The sequence below is a fragment of the Pongo abelii genome, chromosome 18 (assembly GCF_028885655.2).
Source record: "Pongo abelii isolate AG06213 chromosome 18, NHGRI_mPonAbe1-v2.0_pri, whole genome shotgun sequence".
In the NCBI taxonomy this organism is placed as follows: Eukaryota; Metazoa; Chordata; class Mammalia; order Primates; family Hominidae; genus Pongo; species Pongo abelii.
The window spans coordinates 52,512,356-52,535,505 of record NC_072003.2 but is presented as its reverse complement, the minus strand read 5'-3'; the positions used below and the strand labels follow the sequence as shown (position 1 = coordinate 52,535,505).

Sequence of the window (23,150 nt, the reverse complement as noted above, 5' to 3'; positions counted from 1 at the left end):
AGGTGATTATGCGGCTGTAGTGGGGAGAAAAAGAGGTAACTATATAAAGGCCAAGGAAATGAGAGACCAGGGTGTTGAATGGATCATAGGTGGATATAGAAGTCAGTCACCATAAACCTTCTTTAATTGTAATAAGAGGGAAGAAGAAAAGACTGAGTACAGAAAAATTAAATTTTAGATTTGGTGGCAGGAAGCTGAAGGAATTTCTGTTTTATGGTGTGCTTACATTTCTCCTCTACAAAGGTGGGGGAATATCATTTGCTGAGAATGGGGAGTTGAGTAGTAGGTTTCTGCAGAGTGAGCTATATAAATCAGATAATTATAGAGAATGGAGAAGAAAACTGGGAAAGGTTACTTGTAGTATTAAGAGGCAAGATGAAACTAGAAATAGAAAATTCTAGCAGCACCTCCCTGGTATCCTATACATACACAAAAGTATTTATTACATTGCGGTATAGTTTTTTCTATTTCCTCCTTACTGAGACCATAAACTCCTTAGGGATCAAGACTGTGTCTTGTCTTTGTATTCCTAGTGCTTCACAGTGCCTGGTGCTTATTGAGTACTCAAAAAGTACTTCTGTAGGAATGAATGAGTTGGTCATTAAATCAGTGTCTGTGTCTGGGGCTGGGTGTGGTGGCTCACACCTGTAATCCCAGCACTTTGGGAGGCTGAGGCAGGCAGATCACCTGAGGTTAGGAGTTCAAGACCAGTTTGGCCAACATGGTGAAATCTCATCTCTACTAAAAATACAAAAATTAGCCAGGTGTGATGGCACCTGTAATCCCAGCTACTCAGGGAGCTGAGGCACAAGAATCACTTGCACCCGGGAGGTGGAGGTTGCAGTGAGCCGGTATCATGCCACTGCACTCCAGACTGGGTGACAGAGTGAGATTCTGTCTCAAAATGAATAAATAAACAATTAAATAAATAAATAAAAAATCCGTGTCTGCTTTAATGGCATCTAGTTTAGATACCATTCTTAATATTACTACTACTATTGTTACGTTGTGACTTCTAGTGATGGCCAAGATGAGAGCAATGAAAGAAAAGTAACAAATTGGCAAGGGTTAATTCCCTAAGTTTCATGGATTTTCTACCTTACAAGTTTCACAGACTAAGAAGCCGCCTAATATACAATATTCTGGTCATATAACTTTTGCCTCATGTTGTTGAAAAATAAAAATAGGCTGGGTGTGGTGGCTCAAGCCTGTAATCCCAGCACTTTGCGGGGGCCAAGGCAGATGGATCACCTGAGGTCAGGAGTTCGAAACCAGCCTGGCCAAGATGGTGAAACCCCGTCTCTACTAAAAATACAAAAAAATTAGCCAGGTGTGACGCATGCCTGTAATCCCAGCTACTCTGGAGGCTGAGGCAGGAGAATTGCTTAAACCCAGGAGGCGGAAGTTGCAGTGAGCTGAGATTGTGCCACTGCACTCCAGCCTGGGCAACAAGAGTGAAACTGTCTCAAAAAAAAAAAAAAGAATAAATAAAATAAATATATCATTTAAGCCAGGTGTGGTGGTGTGCCTATGGTCCAAGCTACACAGGAGGCTGAGGTGGGAGGATCGCTTGAACCCAGGAGCTTGAAGCTGCCTGGCCAAGACAACAAATAAACAAAAATAATAAAAATTGTTTAACTTACCTTGCATCAACTCCATCAAATACTTTCTGACACTCATTTCCAATGACTTCTTGCTTTAGATAATACAGCATTCTCACACGAAGCAAAACCCTAAAAACAAGGGAAAATAAATCAAAAGGCATAAAGACATTAATAATTTAAAATATTCGGACATGGGGTTAAAATTAGGAAGGAATTTGTGTACAGATTTTAAAATAATGAAATAATAATCACTTCTGATTAAATGAATCTTATTACTACCATATATATAAAGAACTTCTCCAAAATCTTCATAATCATCATTATTTCATATACAAGTAAGATATAATGAGCTCATTTGGAGGCCAGTTTTACTTATCTGTTGGTGAGAACAATGACACAAGAGGTATCATGATTTGCTTGAAGGATACCTTGTAAAATTAGGATTAGGATTGGCTCTAGACCATGCTGTCTCTGTACTCAAAATCAGCATGCTTAAAGATTATTAATAAATTCAGAACAGTAAACATTTAAAGAGTTGTGTTTAAAATACCCTACTACCTACTTATTACAGTGGTGTTTTATATGTTTTTTGTAGCCTTCATCTTGAAGTAGCTGCTCGGGATTATATTTTCGAAGCCATTCTGCTTTTTGTATATCAAATGAGCTTGTTTGAGTTTTTACTTTCTTCCCTTTTCGACCCCTGGGTACAGGAGCTGATAGGCCTGTTAAAATAAGAAGGACATGTAAAATTAGGAATAATTTGTATAAAACTTTGCAATTTGAAAGATCGTTTCAATGCAAGAAATTTCTGGAGACTTTCTGAGGTCTGTTCAGAGATCTTTAAAATATTAGTAACAATACTGGCAAATCAAGATGATGGTTTTATACATATTAAAACATATTTCCCCCAAATAGCTAACAATTCTACATCTCATATTGATTCTGATATCCTTTTTCTTCCAAAACAGATTTTTTTTTACAAATATAAAACCCAAAAGATCAAACTCATGCCCTCTGCTTAATTTTGCTTTCCTAGATACTAAAAGATATGTTTTGCCCTCTACTCTTGCTTTTCAAAATTGATTTAGATAGATTAGTAGGTTAGCCATCCTCTTCAAGATAGCTAAACTCATTTTAGTTCTTTGAGTTATTTGTTGTGAAATATTTAAAAACTACAAAAACGTACTGCCACACTTCATGTTCATATATTCCATGTTTACTTAGTTTTTTTTTTTTTTTTTTTGAGACAGAGTCACTCTGTTGCTCAGGCTGGAGTGCAGTGGCGTGATCTTGGCTCACTGCAACCTCTGCCTTCTGGGTTCAAGTGATTCTCCTTCCTCAGCCTCCTGAGTAGCTGGGATTACAGGCATGCGCCACCACGCCTGGCTAACTTTAGTATTTTAGTAGAGATAGGGTTTCACCATGTTGGCCAGGCTGGTCACCAACAACTTAGTTTTTTATTAAAGGAAATAATACATACTTGAAGTCCCTATGTAGTCCTCTCCTATCAAATTCACTCATTCCTTCCCAGAGATTACCACTACCCTGAATTTGTTTTTCCATTCCATGCATGTTTATACTATTATTACCTATGTTGGATAAGTATTTAGTATTTAAGTTTTCAGATATTATATTATAAATGTGAGCCTGCACCTTATTTATTACTCTGAACTTTTAAAAGATTTATCCTGGTTGACTCATGAAGCTCTAATTCATCTATTTTTGTTTCTGTATAATAATTTATTACATAACTATACCACCTCCTATTTATTAATCTTCCATGATATTTGAGCTGTTTTGCTTGTAATTTTTCACAATTATTAATAATGCAGTTTTGACTCCTTTTGCAATTCTTGTACCTCATTTACCTTTTCCTTGCCATTTTATAACAGGTGGGTACTCCACTACAATGGTACACAGAAGCACTATATGGGTTTGTCCATTTTTCCTTATAATTTTGGCAGAGGTTTTTTTTTTCTTTTGCCTTTACATTTTGAGACTATTTTAGATGTATATAAGTTCATACTTGTTATAGTTTCTTCTATGGATTATTCTTTTTAATTATTAAGTAGTGTCCCTTTTTTTTTATTCCAATTGATACCTTCCATCTTAAATTCACTTTGTTCTATGTTAATGGTACTATAACATTTTGTACGGTTTAGTATTTGCATGGTATAGTTTTACTAAATAAACTTTTAAGCTTGTTTGGTGTTTAATAATATCTCTTTAAAGTATAAAAATGTTTATTTTTCCCCCATCTTACAATCTTCCTCTTTTAACAGGTGAAAATATACATAGGCTGCACACATATGTTTATATACTTAGTTTTACAATTTTATTGTTTATCATACCTTCCTTCTTTCTGTGTTTTGCTGGAATGATAAATAGTTCTGTATTCCAATCTTTTCCACCCTTGCTGGTTTGAAAACAGTACATACTTAAAAATACACATGCTTAAATTTTCCTAATGAAATCTACAGATATTCAGTATTTCCAATTTTCTTCCTAACAAGATTTTCCCAGATTCATTATTCAATCTTCTTTTTACTTTTTCATTTTCATTATATATTGTTATAATTTATAGGCTTCTGCTTTCACTGTTTTTATAGCACCTTATTCTTTCGAAGTCATGGTATATTTGAAGTATCTTTGAAGATATTAATGATAGTTAAAGAAAAGGTGTCCTCCTTTTTGAAATCTTGTTTCCTTCAAGTTCATTTTAATGGTTTTTTTTCTTTTTCTTTTTCTTCTTTTTTTTTTTCTGAGACAGAGTCTTGCTCTGTCAACCAGGCTGGAGTGCAGTAGCGTGATCTTGGCTCACTGCAAACTCCGCCTCCCAGGTTCAAGTGATTCTCATGCCTCAGCATCCCAAGTAGCTGGGATTACAGGCACGTGTCACCATGGCTGGCTAATTTTTGTATTTTTAGTAGAGACGGGGTTTCACCATGTTGGCCAGGCTGGTCTTGAACTCTTGACCTCAAGTGATCTGGCCACCTCAGCTTCCCAAAGTGCTGGGATTACAGGGGTGAGCCACCGTGCCCACCCAATGGTTTTTTGTCTCTCTCTTTCATGTTAGAGACTTTCCTGAGATGCCTGATAATCCTTGGCTGTTTTTGCTCTTATTTAAGTGTGACAAATAAAAAAGGTGATACGGAGACTGAAGGGATGGAGCATAGTGATTGTGGGCTCACTGAAGGGTAACTGGCTGGGATTTTTTTTTTTTCCTGTCATTATCTTTAGGTTTGGGGCAAGCCCTTTAGTTTTATTCCTTGAGTAATGAAACAACCAGAATGCACAGTTATTTAATCCCTATTTAGTAGTTCCACAACTCAACTACCAGTGCAACCCAGACTTCTATTTTACTCTTTCCAGAGAAAAAATTTTGAGTCAGTTTTCATCCTGGCTACATGGAACTGAAGAGGGTATTTAGGGCCTTTTTTTAAACCACTTTGAATGAAAGCTTCTATCCTTTCACACCCACTTCCAGAGGTTCCTGATGTCACAAATTCCTAAGACATTTGGGAAATCTGTAAAGCAAAGCAGTTTGCCTTTTCCACTGCTGACCTAAGATTCAGCTCTCTCAGGTTGGTTAAATCAGTTACCACTAATATATTTGCCTCCAGCTTCCAAAATCTTGTTGCCGTTTCCTCTCCCATTTTTGAGAGTTTATGCTCATTTTAAAATTATAGCATACAAGTATATACAACAGTCCCATTATCCACCTTCAATAATTATCAACTCATGGCCAATTTTGTTCATCCCCAATCTTTCACATTATTTTGAAGTAAATGTAAGAAATCAATCATTTCATTCATAAATATCAAAGGTATCTTTTAGCAATATCTAAAAGATATTTAGTGATGTCTAAATTTAATTTAACAGAGGTATCTATTTAGTGATAAAGCCTCCATTAAAATAACTACAATACTATTATCAGCCCTAAGATGCAATAATAGCTTCTTAATATTTGGTATTCAACATTCTAATTAGTTAATAAAGATAATAAAACATTTCTTCTGGGTTATTTGTCTCAATCAGGGTCTAAATAAAGCCCCCACAGCACTTTGGGAGGCTGAGGCAGGAGGATCACTTGAGCCCAGGAATTTTGAGACATGCCTGGGCAACAAAGTGAGACTCCACCTCTAAAAAAAAAAAAATTAGCCAGGTGTGATGATATACGCCTGTATTCCCAGCTACAGGGGAGGAGGATCGCTTGAGCCCAGGAGGTTGAGGCTGCAGTGAGCCGTGTTCACACCACAACACCCCAGCTTGGGCAACAGAACGAGACCCTGTCACAAAACATAAAAATAAAAATAAAGTCCCTAGACCCCGCACTGCAACTGGTTGATAACTTTTCAATCTCTTTTAGGTTATAGCAGGGTTTCAATCTTGGCACTACAATATTTTGAGCAGGATATTTCTTCATTGTGGGGGGCGGGAGACTATCTGTGAACTCCTGGCCTCTACCCACTAGATGCCAGTACACGCTGAAGGTTGTGATAGTCTGTGGTAGGGGTGGGATTGGGGCAGAAAGTCACCTTTGGCTGTGAATAGATACCTCTCTATTCACTCCTAATCCGATAATTTATTTGTTGAGGAATCCAAGTCTTTTGTTCTGTAGAATTTGTTAAGCTTAGTGCCTTACTTTTTTCTAGTGGAGTTTCAAGAAAGAGTGAAATTACGTTTGTGTGATTCTTCCATCTACCTAGAAGTCAGGTCTTCACATTAATTAAACTCACTGTCTCCTATTAAAATAGGCCTACACTGACCACCCTATCTAAAATGGGTGCTTTCTGTTGTTTTTCATCTCAATGGTTTATTTACTTCACAGTAATTACCACAATCTGTAACTAATGTACATTCTTACTATGTCTGTCTACCTGGTTAGAATGTAAGGTTCATGAGCTCAGGGATCTTGTCTATCTTGTTTCTTCTTATCTTTTCAACACCTTGCATAAGACACACACCAGGCATTCAATAGATATTTTTTGATTAAATAGAATAAAATTGTAACAAATTTAAGGGCATAGTAATTCTTTTTATTTTTTACTGGAAATTCAATTATTTTATGCTATAAAATAATTATTTCATGCAAAAAAGAATGTTCTGTTAGCAAGGCTAAGGAGAAAAAGTACTAGCATATACCTCTGAGAGGATTGTAAATTGGCATAACCATTTTGGACAGCAAATTAAATTATAATGAAAATTTAGGCCAGGCATGGTGGCTCATGTCTGTGATCCCAGCACTTCGGGTGGCTTGAGACCAGGAGTTCAAGATCAGCCTGGGCAACATGGTAGGATCCTGACTCTACAATATAAAAAAATTTTTAAAAGCCGGGTGTGGTGCTACATGCCTGTGGTCCCAGCTACTCAGGAGGTTGAGGCAGAAGGATGGCTTGAGCCCAGGAGGTCGAGGCTACATTGAGCCATGTTTGCATCACTGTACTCTAGCCTGGGGGATGGAGCAAAATCCTGTCTCAAATAATAAACAAAAATTAAAAAGTATTATGAAAATTTAAAATTGCATATCAATGTTTCTCAAACTTTAATATGTACACTAATTCCTACGGATCTTGTTGAAATGCAGATTCTTATTCAGTAAATCTGAGGCCTAAGATTCTGCATTTCTAAGAAGCTTCCAGAAGATGCTGATGCTGCTGACCCAGAGACCACATTTTAGGTACTAAAGATGTATATAAGCTATACTTTAATAATTCCATTTTTGATATCTACTTTAGTGAAAGATTTATTTGCATGCACAAGGAGGAGGGTACATGGATCTTCTCTGAAACTTGTTTTTTAATTGTCTAAAATTGAAACTATCTAAATACCCATCATCAAAGGAGATACTAAATAAATTATGGAATATCCATACTATGGAATACTAAGCAGAACTTAAAAAATGAGATAGATCTATCTGAGCATAGACGGAAAGACCTCTAAGACATTCAGTTGGGTCATCAATTCCAAACAGATACGTATTTGATAACAAAATGTAAAATCCACCAAACTGATAACATTGGCATTTTCTGAAGCTGGAACTTGAATTGGGAGTGAAGGTTAAGGTTCCTTAATATTATTTGTAATGCTTTTATATTTTATAGGAGAATATGTTAAGTATTACTTATATAACTGAAAATAAATTTTAAAAGCAAATGAAATAATGTTCTTACCTAGATGATTCTGTAGCTCTCGTGTCTGTCCATCTTCAGTTGGAGTAATGAGATCCCATATGAAACCTTTAATCTTCTCATCTCCTCGGTAGTGAACAAGGCAATATGCTAAGAGAGCTCGGCAAATTATCTCTACATCATGTTCATTTAGCTGCCTTTTGAAACGGCCATGAGATAGAATCTCTCTCCATCGGCCCCACCTGGTTAAAAAAGGTATAGTTATATTGATATTGAGTCAAGTTCTAGAGAAAAATATTAACTCATAGATAATAGGAATGAAAAACTTAAAAAAATTGTCATTTTTGCTAATTAAGTCTTCCCTACCCATGCATAGAATGTAGAGGAATGGTATAGTAATTTCTAGTATATTTTATTCAGTAATGGATAACATCTAATTTGTATTACTGAATATGCGAATTTAAGAACAAGAAGTTTGACTTTAGTGATACTTTGAAAATTTAAATACTTGAGGATAATCTCATCATTCTGCTCTTAAATACATGCTAAAAAATAGAGTATTTTAAAAGTAAATTTTAATGATTCTAAGATAAAAAATATACTCAAAACCAGTATATATTTTCTGTAACATTACATACCAGACTACTTAGAGCAAACATTAAAAACAATGTTTTACCCATAAACTAGGAGGTTTTTCTCAACTCTAAAGCATTCAGTTCTTCCATAGCCATTGGAACGGTCACAGGGTCTCCGGAGTTTGGGCTTTTCATCTCCTTCACTTTCAGCTTCAGATAATTCAGCCAATTCATCTTTTGTGGCACTAAAAGGTCTTGTTTGCTTCCTAATTCTTGGAGTGTCAATAACCAAGCTGTTCTGTAAAACAGAACAGCTATTACTTGAAGGTACTTTTATGATTTTGCTTACAACAGTGTTCTACATTTTCACCTTATACAAATAATAATTACAGAAACACAGACAAAAAGAAACCACTAACAATTTCACCAACCTATTCAGTCAACTTAGAATTGCTTATATTCCTTTAGAATTCTTACTACCACACATGTAAAATTTTATGACATTATAGTCATAGGATAAAAAGAACTTGATATTTTGTATATTAATATAACATTATTGTAATCACAAAAATATTTTAAACTGAATTTATGCCTTATACTTTTTCTTTACCTAATTCATAATTTAGATTGTTCTTAATTTTTAAAATAAATAATGCTAAAGTAAATCTTTGTGGCTTAAGTTTATTCTAAAGATAAATTCAAAAGAAGGGAAGTATCCAGAAATGGAAATACTGGTCAAAGGTTATGAATATTTTACAGCACTTTCCAAAAGACTTAATACACAAAAAGCAAGGCAGTTAATTGCATCAACCTCAGTATGTTCGATTCAGTTTAAATCATTCAAAACAATTTAAGTTAACATACTTTTTACTTTTATTGAGAAACTTCTCTAAGCTAGGCACTATGTTATGGGCTGTGGTATAATATGAATAAGGCTGTTTCTACTCATAAGGAATCCAAAGTTTTACTTACACAGACAAATGTGTCACTAAATAAATGCTATTCGGGATGAAATTTTTTATGATATAAGAGGTATCATAGTCAGAGAAAATGTCACAAAGTAGTGATACTAGAAAGACTTCTTAAAGAATTAAAAGTAGTTTGCCAGGCAGTGAGGGAAGAGATAGCATTACAAGTAGAGGAAAGAGCAAGGGACCTGAAATGTTATCAGATTTTCAGGAAATGCTTATGTCCTAGAGCAGAAGAGGACAAATGGTAGGAGAGAAGGCAGGGACCAGACCATAAAGGTCCTGGTATGCCATAATATGTATGGAATGCATTATATTTAAGGGGCATGTGATGTCTTATGACAGGTGATGTTAACTTTTGCCAAGTTTCTCCACTGTGAAGTTACTAGTTTTCCTTTTGGAATTAATAACTATTTTGGAAGATATACTTTGAAGACACATAAATATGTTGTGTCCCCTTAAACTTTTACCCACTAATTTTAGAATTCACTGATGGATCTTGTATGCTACAATTATTACTACAGTTGATTCATGATGATTTTTTATTTCCTTCATTCCTTCTACATTTATTAAATGGAATTCTTCTGTAAGAAAGAGTTGTCCCTTTTCCTCTTTTTCCCCTTCCCAGTTTCCTTAAAAAAAAAAAACCAAAAAAAACTAATTGTATTTTTTTCTTAATTTTCAAATGTCTTCTTCCCCAAATCTTTTGAGATTTGATACATTTTTGATCTACTTATATTAGCTTTTATATAAGAGAAACACTAACTTTCATATACATGTCTGCTACAAATTGTGTCACCAGTCTGACTGCACTTTCATTTTTCCATTACATAATTCTGTCTTGTATAGTTAAATATGCGAATCACTTCCTTTGTAATTTCTAATTTAGAATGTTTTCCCACCCAAATATTTGTGAAAAGAAATCTAATTTCTATTTTTCATGTTTTGATTAAAAAACACTTAAAAATATTTTATCACAAATTAGAGTTTACTTGGTATAGAGCACAGGATTATAACGCTCCTTTCAAATGCTAATCCAATATCCTAATCACCATTTATTAAATCATCTTTCTTTAGCACTATTTGTATATTTCATAAACTTATACTTTGATCTTTTTCTGTTGTTATCCTATTCTTTGCTTTGTATCTTTCTGTCATTACCATACTTTTTGAACTATTGTTTTATATTAATATATATACTTTTTAAATTTATTTTTTTAAAGACAGGTTCTTGATGTCACTCAGGCTGGAGTGCAATGGCACAATCACAGCTCACTGCAACCTCGAACTCTTGGGGTCAAGCCATCCTCACACCTTCAGGCTCCTTCGTAGCTAGGATTACAGGCACGCACAAGCACGCCTAGCTAATTAAAAATTTTTTTTTGTAGAGAACAGGGTCTTGCTATGTTGCCTAGGCTGGTATCAAACTCCTAGCTTTAACCAATCCTCCTGCCTCAGCCTCCTGAAGTGCTGGGATTATACAGGAATGAGCCACTGTGCCCAGCTGTATTAACATATTTAGATACTTTAACATACAGTAATGTTAGTCTTTATTGTACATTTTCAGAAAAGTCTTTAATTTTTTACAAAAGTATAAACTTTAAAATGTTACTGCACAAGTATTAAATGACTATATGCTTATATAAGTTTATTTACAAAATCCTTAACTCCTTAAAATAATCTACAAAGCCCTGTTGATTTGGCCCATGTCTTCAGTCTCTGACCTTATCTATTACCACCATGCTCACTAACTCTTCACATTCTGCCATAATGTATTTCTGCTTCTAGAATACACTAAGCTTATTTCTACCAGTGTCTCATTGCCATTCCCTCTGCCTCAAAGCTTTTCCTGACATTACAGTGTATTGGCTCTTTCTCTTCATTCAAGTCTCTGTGCAGATAATCCTTTTGCAGTGACCTCCCTTGATCACTTCACCTAGTCTAATTCTACTTCTCCAGCACTCTCTACCATCTTACTGCTTTATTTTCCTCACTCCCTAAATTATCTATTTGTTTACCACTTTCTTACCCACTAGGATGTAATTACCAATATATACTGCTGAAAAATCATAAATAGAGATCACATTGTAAGCATCATTCCGCATCTCTCTCTTTCTCTGTCTTGGAGCTCTGTTAGTCCACAGTAGATGGTACATAAGAATGTCCATTCTTATTATTTTTTACTTTTAATTATTGCATTAGACAGTATGAATGTACCATTGCTCCCATATAGAAAATTTAGTTTCTAAATTTTTGCTATAACAAAAAATGCTGCAATGAGTATCACTGTACTATATTATCATTGTACATGTATGCTTATTGCTGCAGGACAGATTCCTAAGAGTGCATTAAATATTCTTCCAAAAAAAATTTAAAATTATTTTGTCTAGTTATAAGAAAAAATTGTTTAACATTCTGATTTGCATTGCATTACATCTATGCATTAACATTTCTATGTTTACAAATGAACTATTAAAATGTTTAAAATATTCCCAATGGACACATCTCCCAACCAAATTTCACTTTACAGAAATCAAACACAGCTTTCTTTAGGTATATTCTTAAGTGTTCTATATCTTTTTTTTTTCTACTGTGAAGTAGATATCCTATTACATTATATTTTTCTATTTCTGTTAGTACTGATATTTAGGAAGGCTCAATGGCATATTTATCTTCTATCCAGTTAATTCACTAAACTCACTTAAGAACTTTTATAGTGTTTTGCAGACCCCACTACTTGTTTAAGTACATGAACATGCCATATGCCAATAATATTTTTATAATTACCTTTTCACGTTTACCTGTTTCACACAGAATTACATATATTTCCAAAATGCATTCAACAATAATACTTATGGATGGTAGTGGTGTTACTCCTAATTGTAAAGCTTTACATGTAAAAGGCTATCAACAAAGATCCAATGCATCAGTGCTCAATATAAAATTCCTTTAATCATCTAGCTGTTACTTTGATAATTGGTAAGACTCAAAAACACTGATTTCTATACAATTATTAGACAAGTGTCTTAGTAAATAAGCAGTTATGCTATTATTATCAGTTCCATAAAGTGAATTTTAGCATTTTGACCTTTTCTTAGCTCAAGGGAAGTCATAAGAGAAACAGTTTTAAAAATGCCACTTTCTTGACTGCTTTTTTTCTCCTCTTATTTACATTTTACTAGATTATCATTAATGGGTTCTGACACTAAGAAAACGTTAAAGAAAAAATAAATGTAACCCATGATTTGAAGACATTAAAAAAATTTTAAAAACATATTATAATTTTAAGAATGTAAATTATATCCAAAAGTTAAACTTTCCCTGTAGGGATAACCCATCATGGGAGATATTAGATGTATTAAATTGAAGGAGTACCTCACTCAGTTCATTCTGCTACCCTACTTCAATTTATATATGTAGAAATTTGTTTTAGTAACTGCATAATTGAACACCTTAAAATATTACAATACTATTGCCAAAGTATCCTAAAAGCAAGTTTATTTTAGAGAGATAAAAATACTTACTCTGCCACTGATGGCCTCTATATCTATTTCTGCCTTTTTAGCCCATTTTTGCCAGAAGTTGGGATCATCTAAAGAAATATCTGTCCGGTTTCCAGATGCCACAAAACTTGCCTGAAATACATAATGGCAGTTTTAGAGGAAAAATCTATCAAAGTACACTTAAAACATTATCTCCTCACATTTACTATGGATAGAATTTGAATTCCACATACTCATACATCAAAGGGTGTTTCAAATTCAGTGGTCTGAAACACAGCAGTCATCTGCTTAAGGCAAAGGCTTAATGCAAACACAGGCTGAAGTTTAGGAGTAGAATTAAATAAGTTATTACTGTTGGTTAACTCTGATACTTTTGGTAAGTAAGGACTGAATCTTTTTGGTGGGGAGGCTACAGAGAATGGAGGCATGGTTTCTAAAAACATTACAAGACCATTAAGAAATTAGGTTAGAGAACAAGAATTTCCAAACCTGCCTGCACTAGAGTTAATTTTCTGGTATATTTCTAGTTTATTTTCATCACATTTTCAGATAGTAATATCTCCTAAAGGAAATATAACACAGGATATGGGAAATAAAGGAAAATAAATCATTGTCATTTTAAAAACTCTTTTCCCAAACACACACACAAAAAAGAAACTCTACCTTACCACAGAAACACTGCATAACCACTGTAAAAATTTAAGAAAATATTGAGGAGCAAAAGAAGAAAATACAAGTTATTTATTTTCGTAAATACTGTGGAAATTATAAAATCTTTTAGTTGGAAGAAACTCTAAAGATAACACTTCAACTCTTTAACTTGTGTTCTAATAACCATTATTTACAACTTAAATCACTGTAAATAGGCCTCATCAAAAAATGTCCTCAAAATGCTTTATAAAAATGAAAGAAGCATTGAAGATACACAATGTGTTAAGGGCCTGAAAAATGTATGTGAATTTTTATAAAAATAAATAGAAGAATATGGTCACATAAAATGATTTTCAAAGGAAACTAGTGGTAAATGGTTTTAAGATAATGCCCAATTATCAGGGATACAAACAAAAGGTAAAAATCTTAATTAAAGAAAAAGTCTTGATAAAATTTAAAAGATCCAGAAAAATCCCACATTAAAAAGATACAACTGTTAAAAGCAAACAAGCCATTTTTTGATATTCAAGATAACTGTCAGTTTAAGCACTAGATACTTAATACCAAGGAATTATGTTTCATTTTATTTTTAAACGTGGTAATAGTATTATAGTATGTTTTAAAAGTCTTTATTTTTAATGATACATACGGAAACATGTAAAGGTGGTGATCACATCTGGGATTTGCTTCGAAACAGTATGAAAAAGTGGGAGGTGGTGACGAAACAAGTTTAGCATGAGTCGATAACTGTTGAATACTGTCTGTATTTGTAGTTAAACTTTATAAAACATCCAGGGCAGGCACGGTGGCTCACGTTTGTAAATCCCAATACTCTGGGAGGCCAAGGCAGGAGGATTACTTGAGCCCATAAGTTCAAGACCAGCCTGGGCAACATAGTGAGACCCCATCTCTGTAATAATTTCTTTTAAAATTAGCCTGACGTGGTGGTGCACACCTGTAGTCCCAGCTACTTGGGAGGCTGAGGTGGGTGGGTCACTTGACCCCAGGAGGTTGAGAGGTCAAGGCTACAGTGGGCCATGATTGCACCACTGCACTCCAGCCTGGCGAGAAAACAAGAACCTGTCTCAAAAAAAAAAAAAAAAACAAAAAAAAACCAAAAAGTCTAAAAAACCAAAAATTAAAAGGCTAAATGCCTCTTGCTGAACTTCAGATTCTGTTCATGTTATTGCTTACCAAGTAATAAATATACTCTTTCATTCAATCTAGTATTCTTTTGAGGTTTGGCTTTTAAGATGCTTATATAAAATAAAGCAAATGGTAAATACTGTGTTTCAAAGTGTGCATTTTGCGCATATTTATTAAAACAGAAATGACAGGAACAAATGTTTTAATGAAATGAATTTAAATTCCTTTTTTTTTGCTTTCTCTAAACTATAGCTTTAATATTATAAAACCACTGAAAAACTAATTTTATATTTCTTTGAACTGATGAATGTGATAAACTGAATAATGGTCCCCAAAGATACTTCATCCTAATCCCTGGAACCTTGTGAGTTTTGTCTTATATGGAAAAGGGACTTTGCAGATATGATTAAGTTAAGGACCTTGAAATAGAGAGATAGCTTGTATTATCCAAGTAGGCCCTAAATGTAATTATAAATGTTCTTACAAAAGTGAGGCAGTGGGAGATTTGACTCTAGAAGAGAAAAAGGATAATGACATGACAGAAGCAGAGATGGGAGTACTGTGGCCACAAGCCAAGGAATGCAGGTAGTCTTAGGAAGTGGAAGAAATAAGAAACAGATTCTCCCCTAAAGCTTCCAGAATGAACCAGCCCTACTGACACCTTGATTTTATCCCTGTAAGACTCATGTTAGACTTCTGACACCTAGAACTATAAGAGAAAAAGTTTGTGTTGTCTTAAGCCATGAACCTCATGGGCTTTGTAATAATTTGTTACAGTGGCAACAGGAAATAGCATCAGACACTCTTAATGAGAAACCACATATTATAAAAACTCATATTCAACTTTTTTTTTTTTTTTTTTGAGAAACGATCTCACTCTGTTGCCCAGAATGGAGTACAGCTGTATGATCATGGCTCATTGCAGCCTCTAGCTCTTGGTCTCAAATAATCCTCCTGCCTCAGCCTCCCAAGTAGCTGGGACAACAAGCATATGCCAGCTTGCCTGGCTGAGTTTTAACTTTTTTGTAGAGATGGAGTTTCACTTTGTTGCCTAGGCTGGTCTCTAACTTCCAGCCTCAAGTGATCTTCCTGCCTTGGCCTCCCGAAGTGTTAGAATTAGAGGCGTGTGCCACCAGTCCTGAACTTCATATCCAACTTGAAAGAACAAAGACTAACTAGTTTGATAAAACAAAACAACACAGCTATCATTAGCTGTATAAAATAAGTATAACAATTCATCAAACTGGTATAAATGAGTATGAGGAACAGACATCTAACTACATGCAAGTAAGTCCTTAACTATTTCAGAACAAATTTCTCACAACTGAGGATATATGATACTTTAATATCTTCATTATTATAAACATCAATTTTCAGGAATAGTGAAGTTTACTGAATGACATTCATAGGGTTTTATTCTGTTCTACAATTTCAGTGATACATGCCTGTTGAGATTTAACCAATCTGGTAAATTAGTATTTGCTTTATATGAACTGGAGAACATTTAACACGAAAAGCAGGCTGGGCATAGTGGCTCATGCCTGTAATCCCAACACTTTGGGAGGGTAAGGTGGGACGAATGCTTGAGCTCAGGAGTTTGAGACCAGCCTGGGCAACAAAGTAAGACTCCCATCTCTATTAAAAAATCAAAAAATTAACTGGGCATGGTGGCATGTGCCTGTGGTCCCAGCAACATGGGAGGCTGAGGCAGGAGGATCACTTGAGCCCAGGAAGTCAAGGCTGTAGTGAATTGTTGATTGCACCATTGCACTCCAGCTTGAGTGAGAGTGAGATCTGTCTCAAAAAAAAAAAAAAAAACAAAAAAAAACCAACACCCAACAACAAAAAACAAAAAACCATGAGGAACGATTAAACATGAAGTAATTGAAAGGACACAATCAGATTTTAAAGTGTGTTACTTTTTGGTTGTTTACCTAAAAAAAATTATATGCTACAGTGTATAATAATTGTTATCCTGCTATCATATAACTATAGATAATTTAAAAAATTTACCTGGAAGAAATTAAATTTCAGAATTAAATAGCTTTGTTACATTCATTATAAGACGAATGATAAATTTAATTTACAAATAAAACAATTTTAAATTTCTAAACAATTCAAGAGGCTTTTGCTAACTGACATATAACCTATTTACAAGATAACTTACGTGATTCTCAAGGATTGTGACAAGCGATTATGCCTATAGAAATAAGATGCTACTCCTTCCAAATATTAAATCCCAATATCCTAGTTCCCCCTAAATTTTTCTTCTTAAAATGCATTCCTTCCGCCATTAAATCTCTGTATTATTTGCAAGAGAAGATTTTAAATTGCGAAATCCATCTTCCTATGACAGACAGTGGCAGAAAGGCAGAAGGTGCCAACTAAAGGCCCTTACAAATAAGCAATCCATCTGCAGCACAATTTAGATGGTTTTCTTTCCTTTGTAAAGTAAGCAATTCAAAGCATTCTGTTCTCTATCAAATTTTTAAAAATCAGACTAGAAACATTTCTGTTTTTAGGACCCACCTGGCTGCCCTTATGAAAATCTCTCAAAACAAGTTTTAGGGGATATCATCACTTGAAAATGAAGTTACCAATAATAAGTTCTATTTATTTGATGGATATGTACTAAGTCTAAACAGTCTCATAAGGACCCTGTTCCACATATGTAGCTCCTTATTAAATACTATCTGATAATGCAAAGAAACACAGAATGGAATTATTTTATTTCTTCAAATTGTTGAAAACAGTTGAGCAGAGCTGAAGTCTTTGGATCCCAGGAAAAAGTGTAAAATACTAACTTTACACCATATCCCATTTTGGCAAATGTCCAGTATCTAACAGCATTCCCATACAACTATGGGAATGAACAAATTATTTGGGAAATGAACAAATTATAAAACAACTAGAGCAAACTCTCAACTCTCCTCAGCATTGTCGTACCTTATCAGTTTTCAAATGTGACAGTTACTCTCTGGTGTGAGGATTTAAAGTAGATATTTAAATGTTTAAGCATTTCTCAATTCTCAGAGCATTAGAGTATACTTGAGTTCTCTAAGTAAAATAAAAGTTAGATAGCACTGTATAGTAAAGCAGGAAAGGCCAAGTACGATTATTATGATCTCCTCTTTAAAGTAAGACTCAAAGAGGTTAATTGTTCAAGGTCACTCAGCTTATGAATCAGAATTCAAACCCTATTTTTCTGACTTTCCATGATCATTATCATTAACATGTTAAATAAGGAAGCCAAGAATCACATGTGCTCATTAAATGCTTTGCATATGCCTTCATTAATTAAAAACAAAACAACAACTTTAAGGACAGTATCTCTATGTTTGGCCTAATCAACAAGGACAATAACCATGACCACCATTTGATATTAATTAGATTTCAGATATGAGGAAAAATATCTCTGTCCATAGAGTAGAGAACCAACGAATCAAAACTAAGTAAGATTTCCCAGGAAAAAAACTAGAGCCGGGGTACATCTACTTAGTCATGACTAGTTTTAGTTCTCAGTCTTTTACTTTACTTCTGCAATGTTCCTTTTGGAAACAAAAGGAACTACTTTTTTTCTGATTTATTCTCTACTAATTTCCAAATCTGTATCTGTGTCCCAGGCAACTCTCCTAGACATCTCCATTTGGATCCTGTAAGTGTCATAAATACAACAGCTCCAATACTTTCTCTTCCCCATATGAATGTCCTTCTCTATCTTAAAGACAACCATGACCCTCCTAGCTACTTAAGTAAAAAATCTTCAAGTCATTTCTGACTCTTCCTTCTCAAAATTTCTAACTGGTCATCTACTCCTATTGATTCAAGAAGGTCTCCACGACCCTGGTTCACCTATCATTATTTCCTACACAAGCCCCTTAAATAATCCTGTTTCTAGTCTTTCCCCTTTCCAACTTGTTCTCCATGCTGCTGATAGAGTTAAAATTTCTAAACCAGATTGCATTATGTCCAATTTCTGCTTGAAGGACTTTAAAATTTAACTGCCTTAGGATCAATTTCAAATTCCTCAAAATGGCACATAAAGCCCTTCACAATTTGGGTTCAACTTCCCTAACTCCTTCACCGTTTCATCTCCATGTAATTCATCTCCTGTATCCATACGTGCCTATGTCATATTCCTGAAATATTCCTTGTAGTTTAGCAACATGTGACTCATTTATCTGGCTTTTTCTTTCTCTTTGTAAAACAATGAAATTCGCAATTCCCTCAAGACTCAGGTTGAATGTTCTTTTCTTTGCAAAGGCTTTCTTTATTCAGAATATACAGAATTAATAATCTCCTACTTTATTTTTTTTCAGCAACTATAATCCTTTCATTTTAGTATTCCTGGCATTTAGCAAAATACCTGACACAAGAATTTATTAGTCTGCTAAATGAATGCAAGCGAGTTTCTATTTGAAGGCTGGTATCATTACTTTGGTACAGCACCTGTACTTCCTGCTATACCACAATATTCCCCATAAAGATAAAGAAAAACTTCTGGATTGAAAGCAGACAGGGGAATGGGGAAGAAGGGAAATGTAGAAAGGAAGTTCAGTGGAAAAGAGAAAACTTGTATGTAGTTTTCTGCAATTAGTGCAGGTGAGACAGAATACTGCAATAATGAACTATTCAGATGAATGGAAGAGGTAAGTTTACCATGTCTTGATTTGGAAAAAAAAAAAAAAAAGGAGAGAGAGAGAAGGAAAAATGGAATATGGCCAGGCATGGTGGCTCATGCCTGTAATCTCAGCACTTTGGGAGGCCGAGGCAGGTGGATCACCTGAGGTCAGGAGTTCGAGACCAGACTGGCTAACATGGCGAAACCCCGTCTCTACTAAAATTACAAAAATTAGCCGGGCATGGTGGTGGAGGTTGCAGTGAGCCGAGATCGTGCCACTGTATTCCAGCCTGTGTGACAGAGTGAGACTCTGTCTCAAAAAGAAAAAAAAAGAAAAGAAAAAAGGAATATAAAGGCAATTAGTAAACTTTACAAATATTATCGCCTAACAGAGTATAGAGTTATTATTGTTTCCTTCCAAAATATAAATTTCATCTTACCCCTTAAGACTTAGATACTCCTGACCTCATGTATCCACCCACCTTGGCTCCCAAAGTGCTGGGATTACAGATGTGAACCACCTTGCCCGGCCAGATTTAAGTATTTAAAATGAAATCGGAAATTGTTTCTCTCCTTTAGGTTCTTTAAATTATCAAAGTTGATGTAAGCTGATTTAACCTCTTACATTACTTACATTTTGTTCTACCTTTGGTATATACAGATGTTTCGTTTCTAAATTTCTTTGATTTCATATGTTCTACTCTAATATTTAGAACCATTTCTAGTTATTACATTTATTCTATTTCACAAGGATCAGAAGAGTTCATGTGAAATTAACATAAGGGATCAGAAAAAAATGAAGGAAAATACATTACCTACCGCATTTTGGCTAATTCAGTATGTTTAAACATTCGGTGTAAGAGATAATTAAACTTTTTCAGTAGTTAGGATGTGAACATCACTGCTATGTTAATAAAATTGCACTCACTATTACCTTGGCAAATGTTGACCCACGTCCTTCTGATTCAATTGTAATAGTTTTTGTACGACGTAGTAAAATCTGATCAATATCCTCTTCGCAGAATTTAGAGCCTTCATCTTCTTCCTCCATAATAGCGCCATAAGCACCTCTTCGAAGCAGATCTTCTATTTCCTTTTTGGAAAGCTGCTGAATCTAAGGAGAAATTAACTTCCATAAAAATAGTTGTTTTTAAAGTTCATAAAGTGAGAAAGTATCCCTAAAGGATGTCAAAGAACACAAGAGACATGCTTAAACTGCATTTGGGTTTGGGATGCGCATAAGAGAGAATTCATGGAAATAATATATTGAAGTTGTTGACTCTTCTTTGCTCTGTTAAAATGAGAATTACCCATCTACCTAGAATGGCTTTGGTTAAAACAAGACCTAAGGGTTGGGTAACATCTTTCAAGGTTCTTTTCTTTCTTTTTTTTTTTTTTTCTTTTTAAGACAGGGTCTTGCTCTGTTATCCATGCTAGAGTGCAGTGGTGTAAACACAGCTCACTGCAACCTTGACCTCCTGGGCTCAAGCGAGTCTCCTGCCTCAACTTCCCAAGTGGTGTGGACCACAGGCATGCGCCATTATGCCCAGCTAATTTTTATTTTTTATAGAGACAGGGTCTTGCCATGTTGCCCAGGCTTGTCTCAAACTCCTAGGCTCAAGCAATCCTCCTACTTCAGCTTTCCAAAGTGCTGAGATTACAGGTGTGAGCCATGTGCCCAGCCCGGTACTAGGATCCTATTACTGATAGATATTAGGCAAGAACCTTGAGGGAAAAAAAAGCCAAAATGTCATCATTTATAACAAGACAAAGCCAATGCTAGTAGATTGACACTAAAAAAAGAATTTGAAAACTGTTTATATAAACACAAATTCTATTTTGCTATGCCATCATACAAATGTCCTAAAAAGAGAGCAAAGAATTTCTGTCTTGAAAATACATTTAGAATTCATAAGCTCTGGAGCTACACAGAAAGAAAAGGATTCAAAAGTATTAACTAAACATAGCTCTGTCCTGAAAATGTTCCCCTGCAGAAAACAAATGTGTTTAGTATTCTGCATGGACCAAAACTAAATGACACACTATTGGAGGTAAAATTAAATGCAAGAACACACAAAAATCTCAAGTGAAAAAGAAACTATACATACACCACCAACATTACTTTCTCTTCCACTCATGCTCTGTAACACAGCTTTATCTAGGCCCAGTTTCAAACTGGCTCGGTCAAACATCTCTCTCTCATATGAGTTACGAGTTACCAGTCTGTAGACTTTAACTGCTTTGTTCTGACCAATTCTGTGGCAACGAGCTTGGGCCTATAAAAATGAAAAGTTACATATTTAATTATTTTCTCAAAAGGCATTTAATAGTAAACTATATGTATGGCATATAAACACATGTAAGAATTCTTAGACCATTTTTATTGAATTAGATATAACCTTTTTCTAGAAATTAAGGGAGAGCTTACCACAATAAGAAATAATCCCACAATCAGGAGTAAGTTAAAATTTAGGTTTATAAGCTTAAATATCAAAGAATATAAATTCACAAAGGACTATTTTTTTTTGTTTTTTAAGACAGAGTCTTGCTCTGTCACCCCAGCTGGAGTGCAGTGGCGCAATCTTGGCTCACTGCAACCTCCGCCTCCTGGGTTCAAGTGATTCTCCTGCCTCGGCCTCCTGAGTAGCTGTGATTACAAGCACCTGCCACCACACCCGATTAATTTTTGTATTTTTAGTAGAGATGGGGTTTCACCATGTTGGCCAGGCTGGTCTCGAACTCCTGACCTCAAGTGATCCACCTGCCTCAACCTCCCAAAATGCTGGGATTACAGGCGCGAGCCACTGCGCCCCGCCTTATTATGTTTTAACGGAAGTGTAGTCAATATACTTTTAGGCAGGGACACAAAACCTATGAACAGATTTTATAGTTGATGGCAACTAAGTTTTTTGTTGTTTTTTTTAGACATGGGGACTTGCTATGTTGCCCAATCGAACTCCTGGGCTCAAGAGATCCTACCACTTTGGCCTCTCAAAGTACTGGGATTACAGGTGTGAGCTACCACTCAAGTTTTAAAGTCTAACCCTAAATTTCTAAATTTTTTTCAATTACATTATCGACAATCTTTTCAATATATTTTATTTAAGCTGGGTACTTTTTTTCCATAAGTTATTGGGGTACAGGTGGTACTCGGTTACATAAGTTCTTTAGTAGTAATTTGTGAGATTTTGGTGCAACCATCACCTAAGCAGTATACACTGCACTATATTTGCAGTATTTTATCCCTTGCCCACCTCCCACTCTTCTCCCCAAGTCCCCAAAGTCCATCATACCATTCTTATGCCTTTGTGTCCTCACAGCTTAGCTCCCACTTATAAGTGAGAACACATGATGTTTGGTTTTCCATTCCTGAGTTACTTCACTTAGAATAATAGTCTCCAATATCATCCAGGTCACTGCAAATGCTGTTAATTCATTGTTTTTTTATGGCTGTGCAGTATCCTATCATATATATATACACACACACACATATACACACCACACACGCACATATACACACCACAGTTTCTTTATCCACTCTGAGTGATGGGCATTTGGGTTGGTTCCACAATTTTGCTATTGTGAATTGTGCCACTATAAACATGTGTGTCCAAGTATCTTTTTCGAATAATGACTTTTTTTCCTCTTAGTAGATACCCAGTAGTGAGATTGCGGGATCAAACAGTAGTTCTACATTTAGTTCTTTAAGGAATCTCCATACTGTTTTCCATAGTGGCTGTACTAGTTTATATTCTCACCAGAAGTGTAGACGTGTTCCCTGTTCACTGCATCCACACCAACATCTACTGTTTTTCGATTTTTTGATTATGGCCATTCTTGCAGGAGTAAGGTGGTATTGCAATGTGGTTTTGATTTGCATTTCCCTGATCATTAGTGATGCTGACCATCTTTTCACGTTTGTTGGCCATTTGTATATCTTCTTTTGATAAC

General features: G+C 35.0%; 1 protein-coding gene across 22 annotated transcripts in view; it reads right to left on the bottom strand.

Annotated features, from left to right (window-relative positions):
- The window catches only part of CHD9 (chromodomain helicase DNA binding protein 9), a 275,163-nt gene that overhangs the window by 50,920 nt on the left and 201,093 nt on the right, over positions 1-23,150 (bottom strand). For all 22 annotated transcript variants that reach the window (XR_008514580.2, XR_008514581.2, XM_024233433.3 and 19 more), the window contains 7 exons: positions 21,308-21,475; positions 20,134-20,313; positions 12,803-12,913; positions 8,412-8,608; positions 7,778-7,977; positions 2,167-2,326; positions 1,644-1,733 (listed from right to left, as the gene is read on the bottom strand). Coding sequence is in view for 20 of the 22 variants with exons in the window: in XM_024233433.3 (XP_024089201.2) it covers positions 1,644-1,733; positions 2,167-2,326; positions 7,778-7,977; positions 8,412-8,608; positions 12,803-12,913; positions 20,134-20,313; positions 21,308-21,475 (1,106 nt within the window). In the remaining 2 variants the exon portion in view is untranslated. The remainder of the gene's footprint in view (positions 1-1,643; positions 1,734-2,166; positions 2,327-7,777; positions 7,978-8,411; positions 8,609-12,802; positions 12,914-20,133; positions 20,314-21,307; positions 21,476-23,150) is intronic.